Genomic DNA, 27,048 nt, shown 5'->3' on the forward strand with positions numbered 1-27,048 from the left:
ATAAGCAAACATCAGGTTTGCACCTGGTCTCCAAGACTGGTATGATGGTTGTCCAAGATGGTCGTATGTGAGCATTTCACGAGGTCTCTGTGCTCGAGCTGACCTCCTCACAGGTTGTACTTCCTCCTCGGACAGTTCCACTGCAGGCTCCTCATTGTCCTCCTGCTCTGTTGAATCAGCCTCCTCTGCAGTGTCATCAGTTATGAGTTCTCCTTGCACTTCCTGAGCTGGTGGTGGAGCAGCTGCCAGCTGGTCTGGTGTCTGCACTGGATCTGGGAGGGTTACAGGATCATGTTGTTGTTGTTTTTGAGCCATATCTGTTACCTGTCTCAGTGGCTGAAACTCTGGAGCTACAGGTCGGAGTTCATCTGGTGGGTTAGACTGAGGACTTGCAGGTCTAACTCTCCTCCTGCTATACACTGGGATTGTTCGGAGGCAATATGTGTATTCCTCTTCTTCCTCAGAGTGTTCAGACTCCTGCTCCACTGTCTCTCTGTTGTTTCTGTAACAGTCTGTCTGTCTTTGTCTCTTTTTAGGTGCGGACTGACTCGGTGGGACTTCTAAGGGCAAATCATTTACAGGTAGCAGAAGGTTGCGATGCAGCACGCGGAGAGTGCGTTCTCCTGTTTCTGGTTGAACTCTGTAAACAGGTCCGTCTCCCATCTTTTCAACCACTCGATGAACCTTTTTCTCCCAATAAGCTCTGAGTTTGCCCGGACCGCCCCTCTCTGACAGATTCCTGATAAGCACACGATCACCGGGCTGCAGTGTAATACCTTTAACATGCTGATCATAATACTTCTTTCCTTTAGCTGAACGCTTTCCACTGTTTTCTGAAGCAATTTTGTATGCTTCCTGCATGCGTGAAGCCCATTTCTGTGCATACTCTTGCCTGGACCGTGGCTCCTCGTCAGGTTTCAAGTCAAAGAGCAGATCTACAGGTAAACGTGGAGCTCTACCATAAAGAAGAAAAAATGGTGAATAACCCGTTCCCTCATGTCTTGTACAGTTGTATGCGTGGACAATGTGAGGTAGGTGATCCTTCCACTCTGTTTTTTTCTCCTCCTGCAGAGTGCGGAGCATCTGTAGAAGTGTCCTGTTCAGGCGCTCGACAGGATTCCCCTGCGGATGGTAGGGAGTCGTTCGGGAGTGTGCTATGCCTGCGAGCTGCTGGAGTCTCTGAAAGAGACTGTTTTCAAACTCCCGGCCCTGATCATGATGTAGCTTTTCAGGATACCCGAAGCGAGGGATAAAGTCATAGAAGATTTTCTCAGCTGCTGTTCTGCCAGATTTGTTTTTTGTGGCATAAGCTTGACCAAACCGAGTAAAGTGATCTACCAGGACTAAAATGTACTCATAACCGCCTTTACTCTGTTCAAGATGTAGATAATCAATTGAGATGAGCTCAAATGGGGCACTGGTTGTTATAGAACCCATAGGTGCTCTCTCTGGGATGTTTGGCTTTTTTTGTTTAATACACTGACACTGGCGAATAACATAATCTTCTATGTCCCGTTGCATAAAAGGCCAATAAAACCTTTCTCGTGCTAAATGTATGACTTTGTCAGCGCCCACATGGCCCATGTCATCATGCAGGTGTTTTAACACGGTTGCCTTCAGTTTCCTGGGAAGAACCAACTGTTTCCTCTGTCCTGTCTGTCTGTACAAAATCCCTTTGTCAAGTCTGAGTCTGTTCCATTCGTGTACCAGTCTGCGTGTTTCTCGTCCCATTTGTCTCTTTTCTTTGTCCTGAGGACTCCATCCAGTTTTCTTTAAGTTTATCACCTCACAGATAGGAGCATCTTCTTTCTGTGCAGCTCTGACACTTTCTGGGGTGATAACCGGGGTGCCTCCAGTTTGTGTGTCACCTACATCAGACTGTAGCTGTAATGCAGCCACCCATGGCACATCACTGTCTTTTTCCGCTTTGTCCCCCTGCCAGATGGCAGAGACTACATCAGGGGACATTGTCTCTGTGTACTCTTTTAGGTGATCAACAAAATGCACTGGGTGTCGTGACAGGGTGTCAGCATCAGCGTTTGACTTTCCTGGCCGATATTTGATGGTGAAATGAAAGTCGGCTAAGTCACCCACCCACCGATGCCCAACTGCGTTCAACCTGGCTGAGCTCAAAACATATGTAAGGGGGTTATTGTCTGTGTATACCGTGAAAGTGGGGGCGTAATAGAGGTAATCTCTAAATTTATCACAGATTGCCCACTTTAACGCCAGGAACTCAAGCTTGCTAGAATGGAGATGGTAGTTTTTCTCTGCAGGCGTGAGTGTCCTGGAGCCATAAGCAATAACCCGGAGCTTGTTTCCCTGCTGTTGATAGAGCACAGCACCCAGACCTTCGTTCGAGGCATCTGTGTGGAGTACAAAAGGTAAGTCATAGTCTGGATAAGCCAAAATGGGTGGACTGGTTAACATATCCACCAGGCGTGACACTACAGCACTGTGATCTGGTGTCCAATACACAGGTGTTTTGGATGAGAGCTGACCACTCTTAGTATTTTTTGACTTAACTTTGGTGGCTCTCTGACTAGGCTCACTAGGACTCTCTATTAGCTGAAACAGGGGTCTTGCTATCCTAGAAAAGTCCTGTATGAATGTTCTGTAATAGCCTAAAAAACCTAAGAGGGCTCTGACCTCTCCCACATTCTTTGGCTCTTTCTCTTTCAAATGCTGAACTGCCTCAATGTCTTTAGGGTCAATCTGTACACCTTCACGAGTCACTAGGCGTCCTAAATACCTGACCTGGCTTTTAAACAGTTCACATTTTTTTGGACGTAGTTTGATACCATGCTCTCGTAGGCGACAGAGCACCTGTCTCAGATCTTCAACATGGTCATGAAAAGTCTTGGAAAAACAGAGAACGTCATCCAAATATGGAGAACAGCACTCGTCCCTTAACCCGTCAAGAACTCCCTCCATACATCTTTGAAAAGCCGCGGGGGCGTTGGTTAGACCAAATGGGAGGCGGGTCCACTCATAAAGCCCCCAGGGTGTGCTAAAGGCAGTCAGGTGTCTGGAGCTCTCATCGACGAAGCCTTGATGGTACGCACTACCCTGGTCGAGTATGGAGAACCATGAGTACCCCCCCAGACTGTCTAGCAGGTCTTGGATGCGTGGGAGAGGGTGGCGGTCGGGGATGGTTTTCCTATTCAAGCCTCTGAAATCAATACACAGACGTAAACTCTTGTCCTTCTTCCTAACACAGACGACTGGAGATGAGTAGGAAGAAGCAGACTTTCTGATCCAGCCCTGGTCGAGCAGATTTTGGACATAGTCCTTTACCTCTTTGTACAAGGGCTTAGGAACAGAGTTGTAGGACGTTTGCACTGGCGTGTCATCCTTCAGGTGGATTTTCAGTTGCAGGTTTGGGATGCACCCAATGTCACAATCATCTTTGGCGAAGACATCTGACTCCTCATACAACATGTCTCTGACAATGTTTTGTTCATGTCTCTCCAGGTGCGACACATCAACAGGTGGGTGCCATCTCTGTCTTGTTGTGTCCTCTGTCTCATTTTTCTCACTTGTTCCTCTTTGTTTGTCTGTGCTACCCTGAGCTGAGGATGTATTAACTGTGCTAGGGGACATGGGCTCTAACCCACCTGGAAAACAGTTAACTGGTTTAATTTCCGTAGCCTCCTCTAATGTTCCTAAAACTGTTCTCTTAGGGAGGTAGATGTCGTGCTTAGTGGGGTTTTGAACAGGTATCTTAACAATTTTTGAGGACCCACTTGGAACGTCAACTAAGGCCTGAAACAAATCCAACCCCTCAGGACAGTTACTCACAAAGTTGGGTTGAAAGAGCGTAACCCCACCCCCTGGCCATTCTCTGACTCTGCATCTCACCTCACAAATCTGCCCTGCGGGAATAGTGAGACCCATCTTCCCCGTTCTCACACTGCACTCTACAGCTGTCTCACCTGGCGTCAACATCTGGCAAACAGAAACAAGGGCTTCTACAGCACTGTCATTTATGCTTAGTGTTTCTTTTAATAAAGCAGAAATATCAACCTCACTTCTCTGTTCTTTGATTATCTCAACTAAAACATTGCTGCCTAAGAGAGGACAGTTGAGACAGTTCTGGCTGATTAGCATTGGCACTTGAATGGTGACATGTCCACAGTGTTTGTTACCGATTTGGAGTTCAACCTCTGCCCATCCATCAAAGGGAACATCTGTGCCATTTGCTGCAGAAATCACCAGCGGCTCATCGAGAGGGAGGGATTCAAGTGGCTGGATTTGGACATGGGGGAGTGCTTCTTCCATCCAGCCTCTCCCCACCATCGTCACTTGAGCCCCTGAGTCGAGCAACATCTGAAGAGGGACACCATTAATAGCACATGAGACCATACATCGCTTTCCTATGAGCTGTGCTAAGCATTTCTTTGTTGGTGGTTGACATTGTGTTTTTATTGTTACAGGACTGGCTGTTTTAGAGTGGATGGGTTGGGCTGATTCCTTAGCTGTCACGGTCACTGGCTGCCCCTCTCCAGTGACCTCATCCCGTTTCCCGACGTCCTCCTTTGAAGACAGCCGACCGCCCGATGTCCAGCTTGGCCACATACGAAGCAGTGAGGGCAACTCATCTTGCCCTGCTGAACACAGTTGCTGCATCTGCCACGGGCTTCAGGTGTTGGTGGCAGTGGCTGGGCTGTGGCTGAGTGTGTGTTCACAGGGGTGGTAGTGTCAGCAGGCCTCACCACTTGAGCCAGTTGTTTGGTCAGGGTGGACACCTGTGCAGTCAGTTCTTGAATAGCGGCACGGTTAGCCTGTAACTCAGTGTCAACTCTAGTCTGCTTAGTTGAGTCACTACAGTCAAGCTGAGCTGGGCTCACAGTCACTGGTCGGTTTTTAGCTACTGTGCCAAGGCGTCTGAGTCTCTCTGTCTCCTCACTGGTGGACTTGGTGATTTGGTCCAAAAGAAAGTCATCACTAACCTGCAAGTCTGTGAGAAGAGGTTTGAGATCATAACGAACATGGTTATTTTTTTCATTCAGACCTTGATACAGAGTGTGGAGAAAGGTACCCTGAACAAGCTTTCTGTCATAGCTAAACTCTGTACCAGGCTGTTGTGACTCAAACAAAACACGCTGCTTTAAACCCATCATTCTGTACAGAAATTGCTGAGGACCCTCTTTGTCTTGTTGTTTAGCATTACTTAACTCTTGAAAAAGTTCAGTGCTGCTTTTGTCCCTGATATGTGCACGGAGAAACCGCTTTAGCTCATCAACAGTTAAATCACTTTTGTTTGTTAACATTTCTCTGAATGCACCAGGTTTTAAGATTTTCATTACAGTGCGTATTACCTCAGACTCGGTGAACCCTTCCTGTATACCATCTTCTATTTGTTTACAAAGGTTACCATAAGACATGTCTGACCCAACATCTGAGATTTGTCCACCATGTAGCTTAAATTCTCTGCGTGGGAGCAGAGCGGCAAAGTCATTCACCCTCAATACCTGGTCTCCCATGCTGGACGACAGGCCCACTCCACCACGGGGAGAACCACCAACCCCCGTGGCGAAAGCCCCGGTGACAGCGGAAGTGCCACAGTTCCTCGCCGGCAGTCCACCGCCTCCTCCCGAAGATGCTGGACGTGTATGAATGTCTCTGTTGTGTGAGGGGCTGGTAGTGTGTGTCTCTTTGTCCAGTGGTGGAGGTAAAAGGGGATGAATGTCTTTGTTCATCTGCAAGGGCTGTGTGGGAATGTTGTGGCTGTGTGTGGTTGTTGTGGATTGTGTGACTGTGTCTTGATACTCAGAATGAGGTGAAGTGGATAGCTGCTCCTCATGGGGTGATGGATCCTCCCCTGGCTGTCCTGTCTCCTGCGCAGTCCGGCTAGCTTCACTTTCACCCGGGTCTGTGGCCAGCAGGTCACTCAGCAAGTCATTTAGGATAAGGAGTTGAGTCATGCCCTCATCTTCCATAGCACTTAATTTCTCACTCCTGAGGTAGTCCACAATCAGGTCATACAGTTCTGGTTCACTCAAGTCTTTAATGTGGTGAGTTATGCTGCCATCGTCTATTGAACTCACGATTGCCAAAAGCTGGTCTGCATTCAAATATGAAAGACTCTTCTGGATCTTGAAGATCAGCATCCGCCGTGGGGTGACAGTGGCCATTGTGGCGTTACTCTGGTGACTTCCGCTCTCTGGATGACGCTCTGGACTGCAGCAGCCTTCCCTGAAGCTTTGGGCACCGTTTCACGTCGTCGCGACACTCACTTCACCGGCAGGAACGCTAACTCATCCCGGACCGAGCCCCCAAATGTTACCGGCGCCAGAGCTAGGGGTCTCTGGACCGGCAGCATGAGCCACTCAGGCGGCGGGCACTGAGCGGCTGAGTTACGGTGCTAACAGTTTATCTGTGGATCCAAACACAGGACACGAGAGCTGTTAGCTCATGCTACTACTGCTCAGCAGGTTTATTCTCTGCACATGCGCAGAGCAAAGCAGAGCAGAAACTATTTGCTGGACCCACTGGTGTTAGAGCACCATCTATTGGCGCAAAGTGGTAATGCTTTCTGCAAAACTGAGTTTATAAAGTTTCAAATAAAGGTTCAAATATTCAAATGAAAAAGAGGGGGTGTCTGTTAAAGTAATAAACTATATGTGGCTATTCAGACCCACTACATTAACTCTATTAAGAGGTGCTGGTAAACCAGTTTGTCCTCCTTTAGATCCCATACTAACACCAGTGGGGCATATGTGTTTTTCTGTTAATACTAAAAAAAGGAATTATATAATAAGATCACTGTTTCAAACTGATATTACCATGACTCCATCTGTTGTTCAGTACTGGTCTAATATTGTTCATGGACTGAACTGGATCCAAATATGGAACCTTCCATACAAATACCTAATTACAAATAAAGTGAGAGAAGTGTCTTACAAACTAATTCATAGATATTACCCTGCCAAACATTATTTGTTAAAATTTAAGAAAGATTTATGTGTGAATTGTTCTCTGTGTGAGTCTGAGCCTGAAACTGTGATGCACCTGTTTTGGAACTGTAACTATACTGCCACCTACTGGAAAGAAGTAATGCGTTACATCACCTTGAAGATTGACTCAGATTTTTCTTTAGATTGGAACAAGGTACTTTTTGGTGTCCACGATGTCAAAAGTAAGAAACAGAAAGAACTGTATGTCATAAACTTGATAATAATATTAGGAAAATATCACATACACAAAGCTAAATTTAGTCACTCTAAACCCTGTTTTGTGGCATTCCAAAGGGAAACGGAACTGTACATGCAAAGTATCTGTGACTCGAATAATAAGAAAGCTATGAAAACTTATGATTTGTGCTCTTTATTCTCTGTATTTATGTAAAAGCCTACCCCCTGGCTGCTGTTCAATTGTTTGTTTGAAGATACATTAATAATAACTGCCTTTGTATTGATTATATTTCTGTCAATAAAGATTTATTGAAAAAAAAAAAAAAAAAAAAAAAAAAAAAAAGTGTCAGTTGGTGACGTAGTTTTTGTGGGACACCAGATCTGTAGTCCGGGGAGCAGGCTGACGTATAATCCGTGCGCCTGCATTATCCAATGCAAAAAAAAACAAACACTTTCATCCCGGATTTACTCAAAAATAGAATTTTGCACAAAGTTTGGCCTACATCGTCTGAAATATGAGTTATTACATTAATTTTATGATCCAGAGTGGGCTCAAATTCAATCTTCTTTTCTGTACACCTTTAAATGTGCTTTATAAATTAAAAAAAGAAGAAGAAATGTAGCTATTGAACTGTAAATCGTCCTGTGAACTTACAGTCACCATTGATACAGAGCTGCTCACTGAGGTTTTAACACAAACACGCCCCCTGGTGTCAAACTGGCCGCGGTGCAGAGCTCTGCAGGCCCAGTTGTTCAAAAGGGTTAATCTGGATAAAAATTATCCAGATTTTGAAATCCCCTTTTTTGCTATCCAGGATCACATAATCTGTTTTATTTTTATCCCAGTTGTTCGATGCAAAGTTGGATTGGATCAGTCTGATCCAAATCCAAATTTTCAAGATTACCAAATCCGGATAATGATGCTCTAGATGGGACTGTGCATCACAATGAAGGTCTGTAAACAACAGGCAGAACAGCAGCATGGGTCACTCAAGTGTGTTTATTTACTGTTTATTCACTCAATGTGTTTATTTACTGTTTATTTACTGCGTGATTTGCAGTAACCGCACTGACGCCGGCGCAAATCACGCGAGATTTGGACGGACCAGGAAGAGGAGCTTCGAGAAGCTTCCGCTACAAACAAGCCTTATTTAATTTTTTTCGGGACAATTACGCAATTTGGGGCTTCAGCACAAGACGGACATTACATACGAGCATCATGGAGGTATTTGGATGTTTTTTTGTGTGTGTTTTTTTTACGAAGAGCTCCGGTGTCCCTTTGCAACCGTTGCATTGAAATGCACTGCTACGCCGAGACCCCCTGTAACTCAGAGAAGGGACGGTGGACTCTGACAATTCTTCCAGCCCTTAGTCAACATGAGGGGGAGTAGATAATGAGCGAAATATCATTCTAGGGTGAACTATCCCTTTAAATTCAGTTTGGGGAAAAGTAGTTGGGGAAAAGTTTTTCAGTTGTAGAATATTCAAAAGTTAACATTATTTACTAATCACTGTTGTGGTTTAAAATTAGGTGCAAAATGTAAATCAATAAATGTATATATATTATTAATATTGTTTATTTGACCAGTTTGAATTTAATTTAAATCACATTTTGTTCTTGAAATCCCCCCTGAATCCACCCAACTGCTGGGATCAGAATAATCCAGATTTTTTGGATCAAAATGTTCCCGATCCTACTGAAAAGTTTTGAACAACACAAACTGAGGGTTTGATCCAGATCAAAACCAAGACTGGATTACGTGATCTAATCCGCTCTCAGAATCCGTTTCTGGTTTTGAAACAACCCATTTTCAAGATTTGATCCGATCCATTATCCAAAATCCGATCGGATTGGATTACCTTTGAACAACCAGAGTGAGTCATCTCGCTCTGAGACGATCTTTGGTCCGTTGTACCTCTTGACTACTACAATGGTTCCTCACATCTTCCTCTGAGTGAGTCCTCCCGCTCAGAGACGATCTCCGTGCTGCTGCTGCTGCCGGTAGCTCTGTCAGCTGACCCCCGGAGGAACCGACAACACCGACACCGGGAGCTGCTGCCGCCGCTGTCCGCCGCTCATCACCCGACCTACCGTCTCTCTGTCCCTCCACCGGCCGGTCGGTGTCGTCTCTCCTGAGCTCCGGTGGTATTTGTTGCGGGATGCGGACATGTTGTGATTCCGCCGTTGAGCGATGAATGACCCGGTGGTTCTGTTGACTGCGGGTCCGGACGGAGGAGGAGGAGGATGGGGCCGGGGGGGAAGCCGTGGTCCGTGGCCGCCGTCCTGTCGCTGCTGGCCGCGCTGACGAGCTGCCACCCCGGGCCCTGCCGCCACCGAGCCCCCGGACCAGAGGAGGTGAGACTGAGCCGCTAGCCGCTAGCCGCTAACCGCTAACCGCTAAGTTAGCCGCTAACCGCTAACCGTTATTATCCGTTAAACCAGATTTAACCACGACGGTTGTTGTACAGTTAGCATCTGTTAGCATGCGAGCTAATCATGCTGCGTTCAAGACAACTCGGAAGTCGGGGGAAAAAAACGAGCTACGACAGGGTATCCGCGGGGTCTTGAAAAGTATTCAATCAAAGGTGATAAATCAATTTTGGGAAAATTAAGACCCTTAAAAAGTATTAAAAAGTCTTTTCAGGACTTTATAAAGTCTTAAATTATGAAGGTATTTTTTGTCTGAAGTAGCTGTCCAAGAGTTTGAGTCCTAAAAAACATTGTAAAAGTGTGTGAATTTATTCATTTTATTAAAAACCAAAGATGAACCGGTACATAAAAAAGAAAAGAAGATTGTTGTTTTTGTTTTTTGGAGTGGAGAAATGTTTTATTGTTTTGTTTTTTGATAAACGTTGCCTTTGATTTATTATCCCAGCCTATTTTGAATTCTGTTCTTTCATAGTGGTCTACAGTCTTTATCACAAACTAAAGGTGTTATTACGTTAAAAGTGTCATTGATGTAAATGGTTACAGCTTGAAGTGGTGGTGAGGTGTTAAAAAATATTGAGAAGGTCTTGAAAAAGTCTTAAAAAGGTTTTAAAATTAACTTCAAGATTCCTGTAGGCCTATATACCCTGTACGAACATATTTGTTCAGTTATATTACACATTTAAAAACTGTCAATTATCTCTGACAGATATAAGAATATTAAAAATAATAATATAAGTTATTGTTGTTAAAAAAGACATGTAATACAGTGAACACGAAGAGATTGAGAGAATGAAAACAGCTACAAGAGTAATTTTTCGTATTCAGCTATGAGCCACAATATGCCAATTTAATAATTTCCTTCAGGTATCCTTTTTTTTTTTTTTTTAGCCTTGATAACAGTTAAACGTTATTTCCGTCACATACGAGGACCACAATTTAACACCATACAACAATCACAGCTAAATATAAATGTATTTCATACAGGCTACTGCAATAATACACAAACATATGCACTCAAACCTCAACAAATGACTTAAAATGTCTAAATTCTAACCGTTTAAGACGAGGACTGCCATGTTTTGATGCTGTCGTGAAGTCAAGTCGGAAAGTCGGAGCTCTGATATGATGATACCCCATGGAAATGTGAACTGTGGCAAGATATTTGTAGATTCATTTTAGATAATATCTGCTGTGATTTTGAGCTCCTCTGGCAAAATGTCCTTTTTGGATTTATAAAGAGTGATGCTCCAGCTGAAAAAGAATATTTTAAGTGTTCTAAAGCCAAATGCATTTCTGTTATTGGAGTAAAATTATGGAATAGCCTTGACAATGAATTAAAATCATGTACAACTATTACCCAATTTAAAAGAATGTTTAAAATCAATGTATTGAATAAATATTTAACACTAACATAAAGTAAGAAAATTATTATAACCAAATGGAGGTTCTGTTTGTTTCGTTTTGATACTGTTCACCTTACTTACTCTCTTCGAGTGTAATTTTCCTACAAATTTTGTTTTGTTATTGCAGTTTTTCTTCTTGTAAATAGGGTAGGCATTAATAAGCTTTGCTTCTGCCTTGCCCTTTCGCCCATATTGATTATGAAATTTTGACTTGTTTGTGTATGTTAATGTTTTGTGGAATGGACGAATAAATCAATCAATCAATCAATCAATCAATCAATCAATCAATCAAGTGTAAATTTACTGAAGTAAAACCCACTTTTTGTGTTTTCATGAAAGAACTGGAGGTGTATTTCAAGTCAGTTTCCTCTGCTAATAACAAGAAAGCTATCAAAACTATAAATCTGTGCTCCCACTTTAATATCTTTAATTCAATTCAATTTAATTTCCTTTGCTCATATCCCCTGGTGTGTCTTACTTTTTTTCTTCTCCTTTTTATTATTATTATTATTTTTTCACTATTATTTATTTCCATTTATGTAGGCTATGTATTTATTTTATTGTCACGTCTATTTGTTATCCAATTGTTATTAATATGATGCTCATCATATGGTTTTATGCACTGTTTATGTATTTTGTAAAGCAATAATAAAGTTGTTAAAAAAAAAAGTGATGATACCCGAGTTTCCGACCTGTAATTTCCGAGTTTGACGCATGGATGTATTATATTAAATAATTTGACGCCGTTCAATTAATTTTTTACAACTCAGAGCTCGTTTTCCCCGACTTCCAAGTTGTCTTGAACGCAGCACGGCTGTTGTTGTACAGTTAGCATGCGAGCTAACAGGCTAACACGTCACGTTACGTCACCGTGGGTCGGTGCCGGTGTGACCGGTGTTTACCGACGGTGACCGGGGACCGACCGGGTCACGTTACACACGTTAAATGTTTAAAAGACGGTGTTATTGATGTAGTTTTATCACGTTTATCACCGTTAGCCCGGTGTTGTTTCCCCTAGCAACAGCGGAAGCAACACTTCCGGGAAGAGTCCTTCAAAGTAAAAGCCTCATTTTGTAAACAAAACGCTTCAGGTTACTCTTGTAGCTGTTTTCATTCTCTCAATCTCTTCGTGTTCACTGTATTATTATTAATAATAATCACTGGTACAGTTGTCTCTTTTTAACTTTATAGTAATTCTATTTTTGATATCAGTGGTGTAAATTTCTATTTCTATGTTTTAGCTTTTTTATTGTCTCTGTCTTATGTCTTGTGTTGTGTTTTTGCTATGGACCAGAGTCCGAAATAAAGAAATATATAATAATATTATTATATCTGTCACAGGTAATTGACCTTTTTTAAATGTGTAATATATCTGAACAAATATGTTCTTAGCCTCCATACATTTTACTTGGATAGATAGATAGATAGATAGATAGATAGATAGATAGATAGATAGATAGATAGATAGATAGATAGATTTTATAGAATGAGAATAAAAAGAACAACCTATACAAAATAGCATATAACATGCAATATAAATGTACAACAAATAGGCAGTGTTGGTTGTGGTGCAAAATAAAATGTAAGCTGCCGTGAACGGAGTGCGTAGTGACTGTATGTTATGACCAGAGTTTTGAGCAGTTAAAGCAGAAGTGAGTGATATATTTGTGTTAATATAAGTCTTAAATAGTTATATCTTCCGACAGCAATCACTTCTATAGAGTGTTTGGACCGAAACACGGGTCTGTCAGTCACTCTGCTCTGCTCTGAGCCCAGGAGAAAACATTTATCGTATCCTACAGTTTTTATCCAATGAGGAGAGAGAACGGCATGCAGGGCTGTGTGTGCAGCCAAGGGACGCCGTGAATGTGGTGACGTAGCGACGAGGACTGTTATGGTGCGTTCAAGGAAACTCGTATTTTTCCGACCGTGAAGTGGTACCAGTTCGATCTGGTACGACTTCACGGGTCAGAAGTTACGAGTGGCCGTTATAGTGACTTTCACCGGTAAAACAGGTCGGAAAAACACGAGTGGGTTGCCTGGAACGCTACAAAGTCGTAAGTTGTGACTTGAAGCTGTAATTTACGATTTCAAAAGCCTGCCTGGAACGCAGCATTAGCCAAAACGACCGGACCACTTACTTCTGCTTTAATGTATATATATAATTACTATTGTTATTGGCTTGTTGGCTCTCCTCCTCCTCCTCCTCCTCCTCCTCCTCCTCCTCCTCCTCCTCCTCCAGGTGGTCCATCATGTTTACCTGAGGCCTGAGCGTCTGACCAAGAGGAGTTCTCCTCCTGACGACCTGCAGCTGAAGATCAAGATCATCTACGACTACAGCGTTGACCAGTAAGTGACCAGTAACTCTCACACACACACACACACACACACACACACACACACACACACACACACACACACACCAGCTGTAACTCTGTCTGTGTGTGTGTGTGTGTTCAGTCAGTGTCTGAGCCAAGGTTAAAATAGTTTTGGGATTTTTAATTATAGTTTAGTTTTATTTAGTTTTGACTTCTTTTTCTCTAATTCAGTTAGTTTTAATTAGTTTTTAGAGCGGGTTTGCTAGTTTTAGTTCGTTTTAATTTTTTTCTAAACGCTTAGTTTTAGTTTAGTTTTTATTAGTTTTAGTTTTTTCATACTTTGGGTTATTTGTTAGTTGAAGGATTCAAAAAGATCACAGCAAGTATTGTGTAATAAACCATTTAACAAATGTGTTTAGTTCCTGCAGTGTTTTTACATACCAGTAGCTACAGTAAAGTAACAACAGGCTTACAGTACAGTAGCCTAGCTCACATGTTGTATTGTATTTAACATCAAGTAGCATATCAATATGAAATTGACAAAGACGGAAACTAAGGGGATTTTATCTATAATTTCAGTACGTTTTAGTTAGTTTTGTAAACACACAATACAGTTTCAGTTAGTTATCGTTTTTTCATTTGATTATAGTTTTTATTTATTTCAGTTAACGCAAAATGTTTTTTCAATTCTAGTTTTCGTCATTTCGTTCGTTGTCGTTAACGATAGTAACCTTGGTCTCAGCTGAACCTCTCTCTCTCTGTGTGTTTCAGGCTTCCTGCCGACAAGAGGAGGCTGGTGAAGGTGAGAACAAACACCTGCTGGTCACCGCTGCTTCAGATAGAGGAATGGAAATAATTAAAATATTAATATATATATATATATATCTGTGTGTGTGTGTGTGTGTGTGTGTGTGTGTGTGTGTGTGTGTGTGTGTGTGTGTGTCCAGGATAAACTGTTCCCTCAGGCCATCGACTACCTGCAGAGGACCTTCAGTGTGAGGAGGAGGGTGGGGCCTGTGCTGCTCAGCAGGTGAGTGTTAAAGGGATAGTTCCATCACCATAATCCCTACAGTCATAGCAGTAGGTTCGTTACCTTTAATTGTCGGTGCAAGCTATTTTTAGAACAGTGGAGCAGAGCCGTGAGCTGCTCAGAGCTACGCTACGGAGGCTCATTATGGGATTTCTTGGTTTCCCTCATCATCAAACTCATCAAATACACAATCCAACAACTCCACAACGCTCTGGTGGACAAGTTGTGAGCTGCACATTCACCACGCTATGAGATAATAACACAACGTTACCAGACAGAGTTGTTTTAGAGGGAAATTCATGCAAAACCACTGATGCACGTTGCCTTCAGGGACAGTTTTTCATCAAACAGTCTCTGAATTTCCCTCTAAAACAACTCTGTGTGGTAACGTTGTGTTATTATCTCATAGCGTGGTGAATGTGCAGCTCAGTAGTTTCTCTCCTGGGTTCAAACTTTAGCGTTAGAAGTTTAAAAGTTGTCGCCTCTCAAACATGGCCGCCTCGGTTGCCTTGGTGACCTGGTTGTTTCTGTGTGATGTCAGACAATGCGCCACCAACCAGTACCTGAGGAAGAGAGATGACCCCCACCGCTACTGTCAGGGCGCCTGTGCTGACGTCACCCGGTGCGGCCCCGTGGTCGTCCCACAGCACCACCTGCAGGTCAGGAGCCGCTACTACACGCACACACACACTAACCATGTTTCCATCCACCTGTCGATCGAATTATCTAAGTATCAATGAAAATATAAATGTGAAAAACGCAGATTCAAGAGCGTTTCCATCTCAGACCTTTAAATCCAATAAAAAGCCGTGTGTAATGACATCATGAGCTGTTATGTGATCATATTCTTGTAGTTTAAGATGTTTCCATTCATTTTTGTACTAAATCATAAAACAGAAGGACGTCCAGGGTTCCTACACAAGTATGGAAATTTATGGAATTTGATTTAATAGATTCCCAGGTCTGGAAATGTATGGAAAATAGAAACTATTGTATGGAAATATATTTATCTTAATACTTATCTGGGTTTGGTCTCGTCTGAAGTTATTTGCGTTAATTATTTTGTTTGCACTATTGTACCGAGCTATAATCTCCTAGAATTTTTTGGGTGACATGACATGGCATTCACCTTCAGAATAATGAAAACAAATGATTGATTGCATGATTTCTTTAGATTATGCACATCTATTTACCGTACATAAAATGTCACAAATTATTTAGAATTTTTGTGCCGAGAAGTCTGGAAAATTAGGGTCTGGAAAAAGTCTGGAATTTGGAAATTTCAAATGTGTAGGAACCCTCGAAGTCCATCCTTCATCTGTAACCGACTATCTGAGGCCCACGGTCGCATAAACTTTGTATCGATCAAGAGAAAATCTGATGAGATCGACTGTTTTAACTTTTTATCCATATTCATGATGTTTAATCTAATCTTACTGTTTCCATCAGACATTTCTAATTCCATATTGCTGAATGTGTTGTGGTCACTGTCACACAACATGGTCCTGTTAATGTTAAAGTTACATCATAGCCAGGTGAAGGAGAGGGGGGAGGGGTGGAGACGGAGATTTAATCTCATTAAGGTCTATTGTTAGTTAATCAGAGTGTGTGTCCTGTGTGTGTCCTGTGTGTGTGTGTGTGTCCTGTGTGTGTGTGTGGTGCAGCAATGTAAGGTGTGCAGTGAGACCGGGAAGTCGTGCGGCCCCTCGGGGCCCCCGGACGGCGCCGGCGTGGAGGGGTCGGACTTCGTGCTGTACGTCAGCGGCATCACCACGGAGCGCTGCGGACAGGAGAACATCGTGGCCTACGCCGCGTACTGCCAGCTGGAGGCGGAGCTCGACAGGTGAGGCTCCGCCCACAACACAACACAACCGACCGCCGAGCTTTCAAAATAAAACACAACTGCCGAGAAGGGTTGCACATCTCCCTGTGATAAACGATTCGATATGAATCTGGATACACAGATGAATTACGAGTTATGAGAATTATGAATTATGAGATTACGATTCGATTCAAAAACGATATCCTTTTATTACAGACCGATTCGATCCGATTCGATACAGTGTAGGACGATTCGATCTAGTACCGAAACGTTGCATAATAAATCCTGCAAGTTGGCTATGTGTGCGGGAATTCTTCTTTTTCTTGTAGATATTTTATAAAATAAAGAATTATATGAACGTTACTATCTTACAGTACAATATTTTCTTTTCACATATATAAAAGACCACATATCCCCAAGCATTGTTGCTTTAAAGCACTGGCAAAAAAAGAAAAAAAGAATAACAACAAAATCACATGTCAATGTATTTATATTTAGACATGGACCAATTTCTGTGAGAACGTTTTTGTAATTAGCCCTTTTCCACCAGCGGATTGGCAGCGGAGATACCTTAGCAACAAGACCGCTACGTATTACGTTTGTTTATCAATGAAGCTAACTAGCTGAGCTACAGGCAGTGGCTAACAGCAGCTAACGCTCATATCAAAACATATATGTCGAAACGTAGTTGCCGTTTGCGGCGATTACGGCGAAGACGACTGCTTTCATCCGGGTTTAGAGTCATCGCTAGTTAAAAGCCTAGTCTGTGCTTCCACGTCGGGTCCGGTGTTCAACACCCGCAGGTCGGACCGGGTTGTCTACCTGTAGCAGCAGCAGAGACAGGAGCAGCTCCTGGATGGGGAGTGTGCTAACAGCAGCAGCAAAGCTAACGTCAGGACGTCATCTGTTAAACCCCCCGTCCCCTCCGTTATGGGACACAACATGAAACTACTCCAGCTAGCGAATCGTATTGTAACTAAGATATTCGCTGAAAAAAGTAGTTTTTACGTGGCCCGTGGAGCTGTCGGCTCAGGTGGAGGTGGCGTCTGTGAAAAGTCACCGCGGTAACGCAGCGAGGAGGAACGGAGCGTTACACTGATGCTGCATTCACCTGCAGTCGGGCAGACGGCCGTCGCTAACAAACCAGATGTCATTTTAGTCACAGAAGTCCAGAGAAAGACGGTAAAACAATACCACATCGCCATGACAACATATCGTCACGTGTATTGTTTTGCCTCGTGCTGACGGACCACTTGTTTACATAGAGGCTTGTTTATGCCGTTACCTGCAGCGGCTGTCGTCCGTCTGCCGTCTGCCCAATTTCACCTGAATGCAGCATGAAAAATACGACTGAGTTGCTTGAGATCTACAACCACAACGCTAGATGGAGGAATTCCTACACAATGTCTCTTTAAAGACGTTCTGGCTCGTTTGTCGGCCCAGCCAAGAAAGGTCTGTGAGCAAAACTAGGCTTTTATTGTGAAGGGGCTACACTCTTAAAGGGACAACGAGGAGTTTTGTAAAAGCGAGGTGTTTCCTCACTACATTTATGAGCCTCCGCAGCGTGAAATTCTTTGACCGGTGCAAGACAGACTCATGTTTTCATTCATCAAGAATTAAAGTCAGAGGTTGGAAGACGATCACATACCGTCGTAGTTCCCACCATAAACGGAGATTCGGCGGCGTTATTCTCATGACTCGCCACGAAACCGAAAGTAAAGAAACGCTGGTCGGCTCGCCCAGCATTTCCACCACCACTAATAATAACAAAATAACCATAGAGACAAAACCATAGATTTATCTAAAATGGACCATTAACAAGTGGTAACGTAGATTCATCCACAATAATATGAGACTTTTTTATTGTCGCGGAATTTTTCGTTCTGCTGATGGAGAAACTCCTGGTTGTCCCTTTAAATCTTCTATGTAAATGACAGAAGTCAGAGGTGAAGACAGACAGAGACAGGTGAGACTGCTCAGGTGTCGCTGATGAAACTCAACGCTAATTATAACAAACTGTTTGCTGTTGTTGTTGTTGATCGATGAAACCACACCAGCACAATAAGATCTGTGTGTGTGTGTGTGTGTGTGTGTGTGTGTGTGTGTGTATCTATCTCTCTGTGTGTGTGTGTTCAGGCCGATAGCCGGCTATGCCAACCTGTGTCCGGCCATGATCTCCTCTCAGCCTCAGGAGTTCGAGGGGATGCTCTCCACCGTCAAACACGAGATCATCCACGCTCTGGTCAGTAGCACACCTTTAACCTTCGACCTGCTGTCCACACACACACACACACACACACACACACACACACTGACGCTGCCTCTCTCCTCCTCAGGGTTTCTCCGCCGGCCTCTTTGCCTTCTACCACGACGACGACGGTAAACCTCTGACTCCTCGCTTCGCCAGCGGCCTGCCCGCCTTCAACGAGAGGTGAGCGCTTCTTCTTTTTATTCCTCTCTTTTTCTTATTATTATTCCTCTTCTTTTTCTTCTTCTTCATCTTCTTATTCCTTTTCTACTTATTCCTATTTTTTCTCCCTCTTTAAATTATTTTTCTACCTCTTCCTCTTTTTTGTTCTTCTTGTTCTTATTCCTCCTCTTCTATTTATTCCTCTTTCTCTTATTATTCCTCTTCTTCTTTATCATCATCATCATCATCATCATCATCATCTTCTTCTTATTCCTTTTCTACTTATTCCACTTCTTTTTCTTATTCCTCTTTTTCTACTTCTTTTTTTGTTCTTATTCCTCCTCTTCTATGTATTCCTCTTTTTCTTATTATTTCTCTTCTTCTTCTCTCTCTTCTACTTCCTATTTTTTCTTTTTCTTTTTTGCCATCTTATTCCTCTTTTTCTTCTTATAATTTATAACCTTATATAATTCTTCTTATTCCTTTTCTACTTATTCCACTTCTTCCTCTTTTTTGTTGTCTTATTCCTCTTTGCCATCTTGGATCTGTTTCTCTCTCTGACTGTGTGTGTGTGTGTGTGTGTGTGTGTGTGTGTGTGTGTGTGTGTGTGTGTGTGTGTGTGTGTGTGTGTGTGTGTGTGTGTGTGTGTGTGTGTGTGTGTGTGTGTGTGTGTGTGTGTGTGTGTGTGTGTGTGTGTGTGTGTGTGTGTGTGTAGCCTGGGCCTGTACCAGTGGAGCGAGGCGGTGATCCGGAGCGTCAGCCGGCTGTGGGACATCAGGGGGGGGGTGATGGTGCGACACCAGGTCCACGTCCTCGTCACTCCTCGAGTGGTGGTGAGAACGGCTCAGCAGTGCACTTAGTTTTATTTAGTCTTAGTTGTAGTTTTTATTTAGTCTCACTGTGCGTTCACACCAAAAGCTTCCAAAGTGTCAAAAACCCTCGAGGGTGGGCCTCAGACAAGACAGCTTCCAAAACGGCAAAGATTTTCAGCCGTTTTGGCCGCTCGTCGCGTGACTGACGTCAAAGTTTGATCCCGCTGGTCCGCACATTCGCGGTCGGTGTGAAAGGGCCTTTAGTTGTAGTTTTTATTTAATCTTATCAGGGCCACGGGGCAATCGCGCCGAGCACTGGCCCCTACAGCTATGAAATAGTTGTAGTTTTCCAGGTTTTAGGAGAAAGCCTCTCTCAGACCTCTGAAGATGAACTTGTTCCCTTTTAGCTGCATCCATCCCATAATATTCCCATCAGTCCTCATTAGGTTCCATTCACTCTTATCTAGCTGTGGGTCGTACTCCAAGTCGTTTTCTTCCTGCAGCTTTAGACATCGACAAGAAAACTACAACTAAGCTGCTGTTATCTGACTCTACTTTACTTTACCTTAGTTTACCGTTGGTACCTGGAGGTTTTAGTTAGTTCTAGTTTTTGTGTGTGTGTGCAGGAGGAGGCGAGGAGACACTTCAACTGCCCCATCCTGGAGGGCATGGAGCTGGAGAACCAGGGCGGGACCGGCACCGAGCTGAACCACTGGGAGAAGAGGCTGCTGGAGGTAACGACCAATCACAGATCAATAATAACCGGTCCAGATGTTTGGGCCTTCTCCTCAGAACATCTGTCTCTGCCTCTCTCTCTCAGAACGAGGCCATGACGGGCTCCCACACCCAGAACCGGGTCTTCTCGCGGCTGACTCTGGCCATCATGGAGGACAGCGGCTGGTACCGGGCCGACTACGGCCAGGCCCAGCGGCTGGACTGGGGCCGCGGCCTCGGCTGCGACTTCGTCATGAAGAGCTGCAAGTTCTGGATGGACCGGCAGAGGCAGAGGTGAGACCCGGACCGGACCGGAGATCCAGGAAAAAAAGTCTTAAAAGATTGAATTCATTAATCTAAAAACAAGGCCTTAATTGCCATTAAAATGTCTTAAATCAATTTTTCAAAAGTCTTAAATATGTTAACATTTGGTAAGTGGTATTTTATGGTTGTAATTAGTCTCAAATCTCAAAATAATTGGTAGCATTCTGACATAGAGAAGTTAGTGGCGGCCGTCAACGCTAAATTTCTCACCGTCACCAGCTCCCGAGTCAGTGTTTTTTTTTGTTTTTTTTTTCGGACTTTTTATGCATTTATTTTGAAAGGAGCTGGAAAGAGACACAATCCAATGTTCATGTAGCAGTCACTTTACCTTGGATCACATAGGAAAGTGGGTAAACTTGTCCCTAACCCTATGATGTAATTGATGTGGGTTTTTTTCTTCTTTTTTCTGCATTTGTGTTTATTATGAAGTCGGTCTTAAATTTCATTTCAAGTGGCTTTAAAAAAGTCTTAAAAAGTCTTAAATTTAACTTGGCTTAAGCTGTAGGAACCCTCTCCTCCTTATCCTCTTATTATTCCACTTCTTCATCTTTGTCTTCTTATTCCGTTTCTACTTATTCCTCTTCATCTTCTTCTTTCTTTTTATTCCTCTTTTTTCTTTTTCTTCTCCTTATTCCTCTTTTTATTCTTGCTCTTCTTCTTACTCCTTTTCTTCTTATTCCTCTTTTTCTTATTCTTCTTCATTCCTGTTTTTCTTCTTACTCTTCTTCTTATTCCTTTTCTACATATTCCACTTCTTCTTCTTTTTATTCCTCTTTTTTCTTTTTCTTCTTCTTCCTCTTTTCTTCTTCTGCTTCGTCTTGTTTTTATTCCTCTTTTTCTTTTACTCTACTTCTTATTCCTTTTCTACGTATTCCTCTTCTTCTTTTTTCTAATTCCTCTTTTTCTTATTATTATTCATCTTCTTATTCTTCTTTATTGCTCTTCTTCTTATACCTCTTTTTATTCTTCTTCTTCCTCTGTTTTATTCCTCTTTTTCTTATCACTTTTTTATTTTTATTCTTTTTCTACTTATTCCACTTCTTCTTCTTCTTTTTATTCCTCTTTTTCTTATTATTCATCTTCTTATTCTTCTATTTCTTCCTCTTCTCATTGCTCTTATTCCTCTTTTTCTTCTTATATTCCTCCTTTTTTCTTTTTATTCCTCTTTTTCTTATTATTCCTCTTCATCTTCTTTCTTTTCATCTTCCTCTTTTTTCTTTTTCTTCTTATTCCTTTTCTACTTATTCCACTTCTTTTTATTATTTTATTCCTCTTTTTCTTATTATTCCTCCTTTTATTCTTCTGTTTCTTCCTCTTCTTATTGCTCTTCCCCTTATTCCTCTTTTTATTATTATTCCTCTTCATCTTCTTTCTTTTCGTCTTCCTCCTCTTTTTCTTCTTACTCTATTTATTCCTTTTGTACTTATTCCACTCCTTCTTGTTCTTCTTCTTTTTATTCCTCTTTTTCTTCTTCCTCTTTTCTACTTATTCCACTTCATCTTCTTCCTCTTCCTCTTCTTGAGTGTTGACAGTGGAGCTCATCAGTCTCATCTGGTTTTACAGAGTTTGGCCTGAGCAGCTGTTTCTGCTGTTTGTGTTGCTGTTGATATTGATGATGATGATGATGATGATGATGATGATGATGATGATGATGATGTTGATGTTGATGTTGTCGTTGCCTAGGCGACACGCGGTGACTCCGTACTGTGACACGGTGCGAGCGTCTCCTCTGCAGCTGACCTGCAGACAGGACCAGCTGGCCGTGGCCGTGTGCAACCTGCAGAAGTATCCACAGCAGCTGCCACTGGAGTACCAGGTACACACACACTCAGACACACACACACACACACACACACACACACACACACACACAGTCTATGAAACATTAGAAACCAAGGTGCTATCTATGGGAATGGCTTAGTGTGACGTCACAAATCACTTCCGTGTCCAACCCCTGCTGCTAACGTATACAGCAATGCATGTTCTTCATTGCTGCCCCCCCAAAACACACACACACACAATCATAGAGACGTTATATGAGCTAACGTTTAGCGCTTAGCTACTAGCTAACTAACGTTTACCTCCGTTACGTTGTTACGTCTATGACACCTGAAACGGTGATCGATTGAAATAAATCACCGAGTGAATTCACTTTCAGTCATTGAAAACAGCTGCTTCTTGAATGTAACTCGGTCAAAGTCAGACGTAACCTCAAGATGTTTTGCAGTTCTGTTATACAAGATGTACATGCTGACAAAGTTAGACATCAGACTTGTATGTGCTCGGAGAAAATCGCTTTGTTACTTTCGTCCCACGTTATGTTCATCTCCCGCGGTGTTTTTGACCCGGCTCTGCCTGTTGTTTCTATACTGAATATCCTGCGATTGGACACAGAAGTGATGTTTTAGAATGTGATGACGTAGCCACGAGCCATTCCCATAAAATGAATGTTAATATACTGTGTGTGTGTGTGTGTGTGTGTGTGTGTGTGTGTGTGTGTGTGTGCGCGTGTGTGTGTCAGTACTTCGAGGCGATCCCTGACGTGGAGGCCGACCAGGTGTCGTTCTTCGGCGGCGCCGTGGAGATCGCAGACTTCTGTCCCTTCAGTCAGGAGTTCAGCTGGCACCTGAGTGGAGAGTATCAGAGGAACTCGTACTGCAGGGTGTCGGAGAACCAGCCAGGTGGGTCAGAGGTCAACCAGAGGTCAGACAGCCACAGCCCATAGTAATAGTGTCATCTGGTCAGAATTTGGACGTCAAAGGTCAAAAGTGGCCTCACAAAACTCTGTTGTGTGTGTAGGACCCTATGATTTCCACGACCACTAAGGCCTCGTCCACACGAACACGGGAAACCGAACTTTTTGGGCCCCAGTTTTAAAAAAAAAATCCCCATCCATCCACACCAAAAAAAATCTCCGTCCACATGAAACTGCAAAATCCGCCTCAAACAATGTCATGCACATTCCAAAGCAGCAGGTGGCGATATCACTCCAACAGGAAAGCAGCTGTAACTTGTACAGAGAGGGTGGAGGCTCAAACAGCTCAAACTGACCGGCACCGCGAGACGAGTCCGCGCTACTAACACACCCCACCTGTAATCTCTTGTTTATGACAGATACGAAAATACACAGATACACACATCATAACGATAATCCATCGATGCACTGATTGATTCTGAAAGGCTTCATTGAAAACTAATGTAGCTACAGGACGGGAGGAAGCAAAACAGTGGGGAAGTGACCGCAATTTACTATTTGATAAAAGCCGATTTTCTCCATATCAACATTATGTTTACATATGGTGACCACGCGGTTTTGTATTAGTGTCTGCATGTTTAGTGATTATTGATATTCACAGTAGCCATAATAGTCCATTCAGTCCACTAACTAAGGGGGGCGGGGCTTTGTGAAAAATGTGCGGTTTTCCTGTCCACACATGAAGCTGAAACCGGAGTTTTCGAAAAAGTTCACCCTGGACTCTGGTTACAAAAAACTCCGGTTTCAGGAGCTCACAACTGCAGTTACGTGTGGACGAAAGGCCAAACACACGGTTTCAAAAATACCCGGGTTCGTATGGACGGCCCCTAAATCGTGGAATTGGCCAATTAAAACGGAATCTGTTTTTAATGCGGAATATTGTGGAATTTGACATAATTTGGCTGAAATGCTGTTTTCGTGTGGAAGAGGAATGTTTGTCGGGGAAAATTGCACAGACAGAAGCAAATCTGGGTTAGGGTTAGTAATTTGTGTACATTTTAGTCATTAACATAAAAGAAACACTGTTTTTGTTAGTAAAATAAGAGTAAAAGGTGAAAAATGGAATTCCAAAATATTATAATGGAAAAAAACAGAATTTGGGAAAAAATAAAACAGATTTTATAGGGCTCTGTGTGTGTGTGTGTGTGTGTGTGTGTGCGTGTGTGTGCGTGTGTGTGCGTGCGTGCGTGCGTGCATGTATGTGTGTAGACTGGTGGAGGAACTACGGCGCGGAGCAGTACGGACCAGACTCGGTGTGTCTGTACCAGAAGTCGGCCTTCGTCATGGAGCAATGCACCAGGAAGATGACCTACCCCGACTGGGGCTCCGGCTGCTACAAGGTGCTGCAGTCAGTCAGTCAGTTGACCTCTGGCTAAGCCCCGCCCCCTCCACTCACTGGGACAAACAGTCAACATTCGGTGACAGTTGCTATGGCAACAGCTGTCACAGTAGAGACATTTCACAGGAGGCAATTGATGATTTTTTGGAGACAGAAAGATTAAATATCATCTGGAAGTCACCAAAACTTCACTTAGCTTTACTGCTATGGCTGTCGGTTGTTAGCCTGTCTATGGAGTTTTACATTATAAGTTAGCATTAAGCTAGCGGACTTTATGCTTAGTTGTGATACTGGCTGTGTGTGTTTTAAACTATGTGGGATTGATTGAACATCTTCTATGCTTATATTTGCCGCTTAATATATTGCTTTACTCCTCTTTTTATTTTATGTATGCCATTTTTACTGTAGGTATAGGGCATGGTAGCTAGAAAGGTTAGGCTAATGTTATTAAAGCAGCACTAAGTAACTTTTCAACCTTCATAAAATATTTTCATAACTTTTGTGATGATACATCGACTTACAACAGGTTGAATGACACCTCTGTCGTGGTCTGAGGGGGTCTGTATCTCTTTCTCTGGCACTAAGCAGCTTTAGGAGCATGGTAGGAACCCGGCTCTCACTTTAGCAATGGATTATGTTTGTGTTTTCACTTTGAAATGATCCACTGGAAACAGAAACTTAGTTTTGATGTCTTCTGTTAATTTTAATGCAGGATATTTACAGGGCTTCACGCTAGTGTTCATGGGAAATGGAGTCTTCCTTCAGGCAAAACACTACCGCTTTGGTCCACAGGCGCCGCCAAACTCAACCAAAACTGAAAGTTCTTTAGTACTGCTTTAAAGATAACTTTAACATCTTTAACATCTAAACATGTCTAGCAGAGTGACAATATGTTGCCTCAGATACGTTGTTGACTTAACTTAGAACAGATGTAGACATCCTTGTTAAGTTTATCCAGGTTTAGTTGGTGTTGTGGTCTACTGCATAACTTTATCCAGAGCAGACACTTCTCTCGGTTGAGATGTGGTTTGGGAAAAGGTAAAAAAATCCCCCCCGTGGCCTCTCGGGATACCTAGTGTGGGAGTTGCATGTACCACATGAACACCGTTTGACCATTTTAAACTTAAAATGTCACGAAAAACATATAAAAACGAATGAAAACCGACTAACTGCAATGCATTTCAATGGACGTGGAGGCAGAGAATGTCCCAGTGTATGGGCTAGCTATGTGCACTGTGATTGGCTCATCGCATTTGGGGGCGGGGCTTAGCCATAGGTCAATTGATCGATAAATAAGTTTCAATCAATAATTGATGAATAAAGCCCTGTAACCCCCCTGTGACCCCCCCTCCCCCCCCCAGGTGTGGTGCTCGTCTCAGGGCCTGACGGTGTTCGTTCAGGACCGCTCCTTCCTGTGTGTGCGTAAAGGCCAGCTGCTCAGCGTCAGCGTGCGCGTCAACGACTGGGTTTACAACGGCGTCCTCGTCTGCCCCGCCTGCACCGACTTCTGTGACGACTGCCCCCTCCCCCACCAGCTGCCCCCCGTCAACGCCTCCCGGAGCAACCCCATTGGTCAGTGAAGAGAGAGCTAAAGCTAAGCTCCAGTGGTGTAGTGGGGATTGTTTTTACTGGGTGGACGCCATCGAAATACAAAATCTGTGACGTCATGGAAATACCATCCACTGCAACTTAAAGGGATAGTTCACCCAGAATTGAAATTGCACTCATTATCTCCTCCCCCTCATGTGGACTAAGGGCTGGGAGAAGTTTCAGAGTCCTCCATGGCTTCTCTGAGTTACAGGGGGTCTCGGCGTAGCAGTGCATGTCCATATGACGGTTGCAAATGGATACCAACTGTCTTCATAACAAAAAGACACAACAAAAAACATCCAAATACCTCCATGCTGCTCGTATGTAATGTCCCTCTTGTATTGAAGCCCCAACATAAGAAATTGCCCCGAAAAAAATTAAAAAAGTCTATATTTCAAGCTTGTTTTGTCCAAATTTGACGAACCGGGAAGAGGAGCTTCGAGAAGCTTCCACTACAAACAAGCTTGAAATATAGACTTATTTAATTTTTTTCGGGACAATTTCACATTTCGGGGCTTCAATACAAGACGGACATTACATACGAGCAGCATGGAGGTATTTGGATGTTTTTTGGTGTGTCTTTTTGTTACGAAGACAGTTGGTATCCATTTACAACCGTCATATGGACATGCACTGCTACGCCGAGACCCCCTGTAACTCAGAGAAGCCACGGAGGACTCTGAAACTTCTCCCAGCCCTTAGTCCACATGAGGGGGAGGAGATAATGAGTGAAATTTAAATTTTGGGTGAACTATTCTTTTAAGGTAAAAATGTAGCATAACCACGGGAGAAATCCTGCTTGCTAAGCTCAGAGTTTTTACTGTGTTTATCCATGTGTGTGTGTGTGTGTGTGTGTGTTTCAGACCCGTGCTCCAGTTCTCCAGGTCTGGCCGTCACTCTGTGGCTGCTGCTGCTCAACCTGCTCCCCCTGGTGGCCGGACTGCTGCTGTGCCACTGCAGCTGA

General features: G+C 43.2%; 1 protein-coding gene across 1 annotated transcript; it reads left to right on the forward strand.

Annotated features, from left to right (window-relative positions):
• Positions 1-9,164: 9,164 nt before the first annotated feature.
• Positions 9,165-27,048, forward strand: lmln (leishmanolysin-like (metallopeptidase M8 family); the record flags this gene model as incomplete). The annotated part of the gene is made up of 16 exons (XM_083996391.1): positions 9,165-9,492; positions 13,213-13,319; positions 14,060-14,090; positions 14,236-14,318; positions 14,860-14,977; positions 15,983-16,161; positions 18,277-18,382; positions 18,477-18,571; positions 19,266-19,383; positions 19,989-20,096; positions 20,183-20,370; positions 22,084-22,216; positions 22,922-23,081; positions 24,365-24,495; positions 25,856-26,066; positions 26,948-27,048. The coding sequence occupies exons 1-16, from the start codon at positions 9,382-9,384 to the stop codon at positions 27,046-27,048; spliced, it is 1,980 nt and encodes a 659-aa protein (XP_083852517.1). The 5' UTR covers positions 9,165-9,381.

This window comes from Trachurus trachurus (genome assembly GCF_905171665.1).
Source record: "Trachurus trachurus genome assembly, chromosome: 21".
NCBI lineage: Eukaryota > Metazoa > Chordata > Actinopteri > Carangiformes > Carangidae > Trachurus > Trachurus trachurus.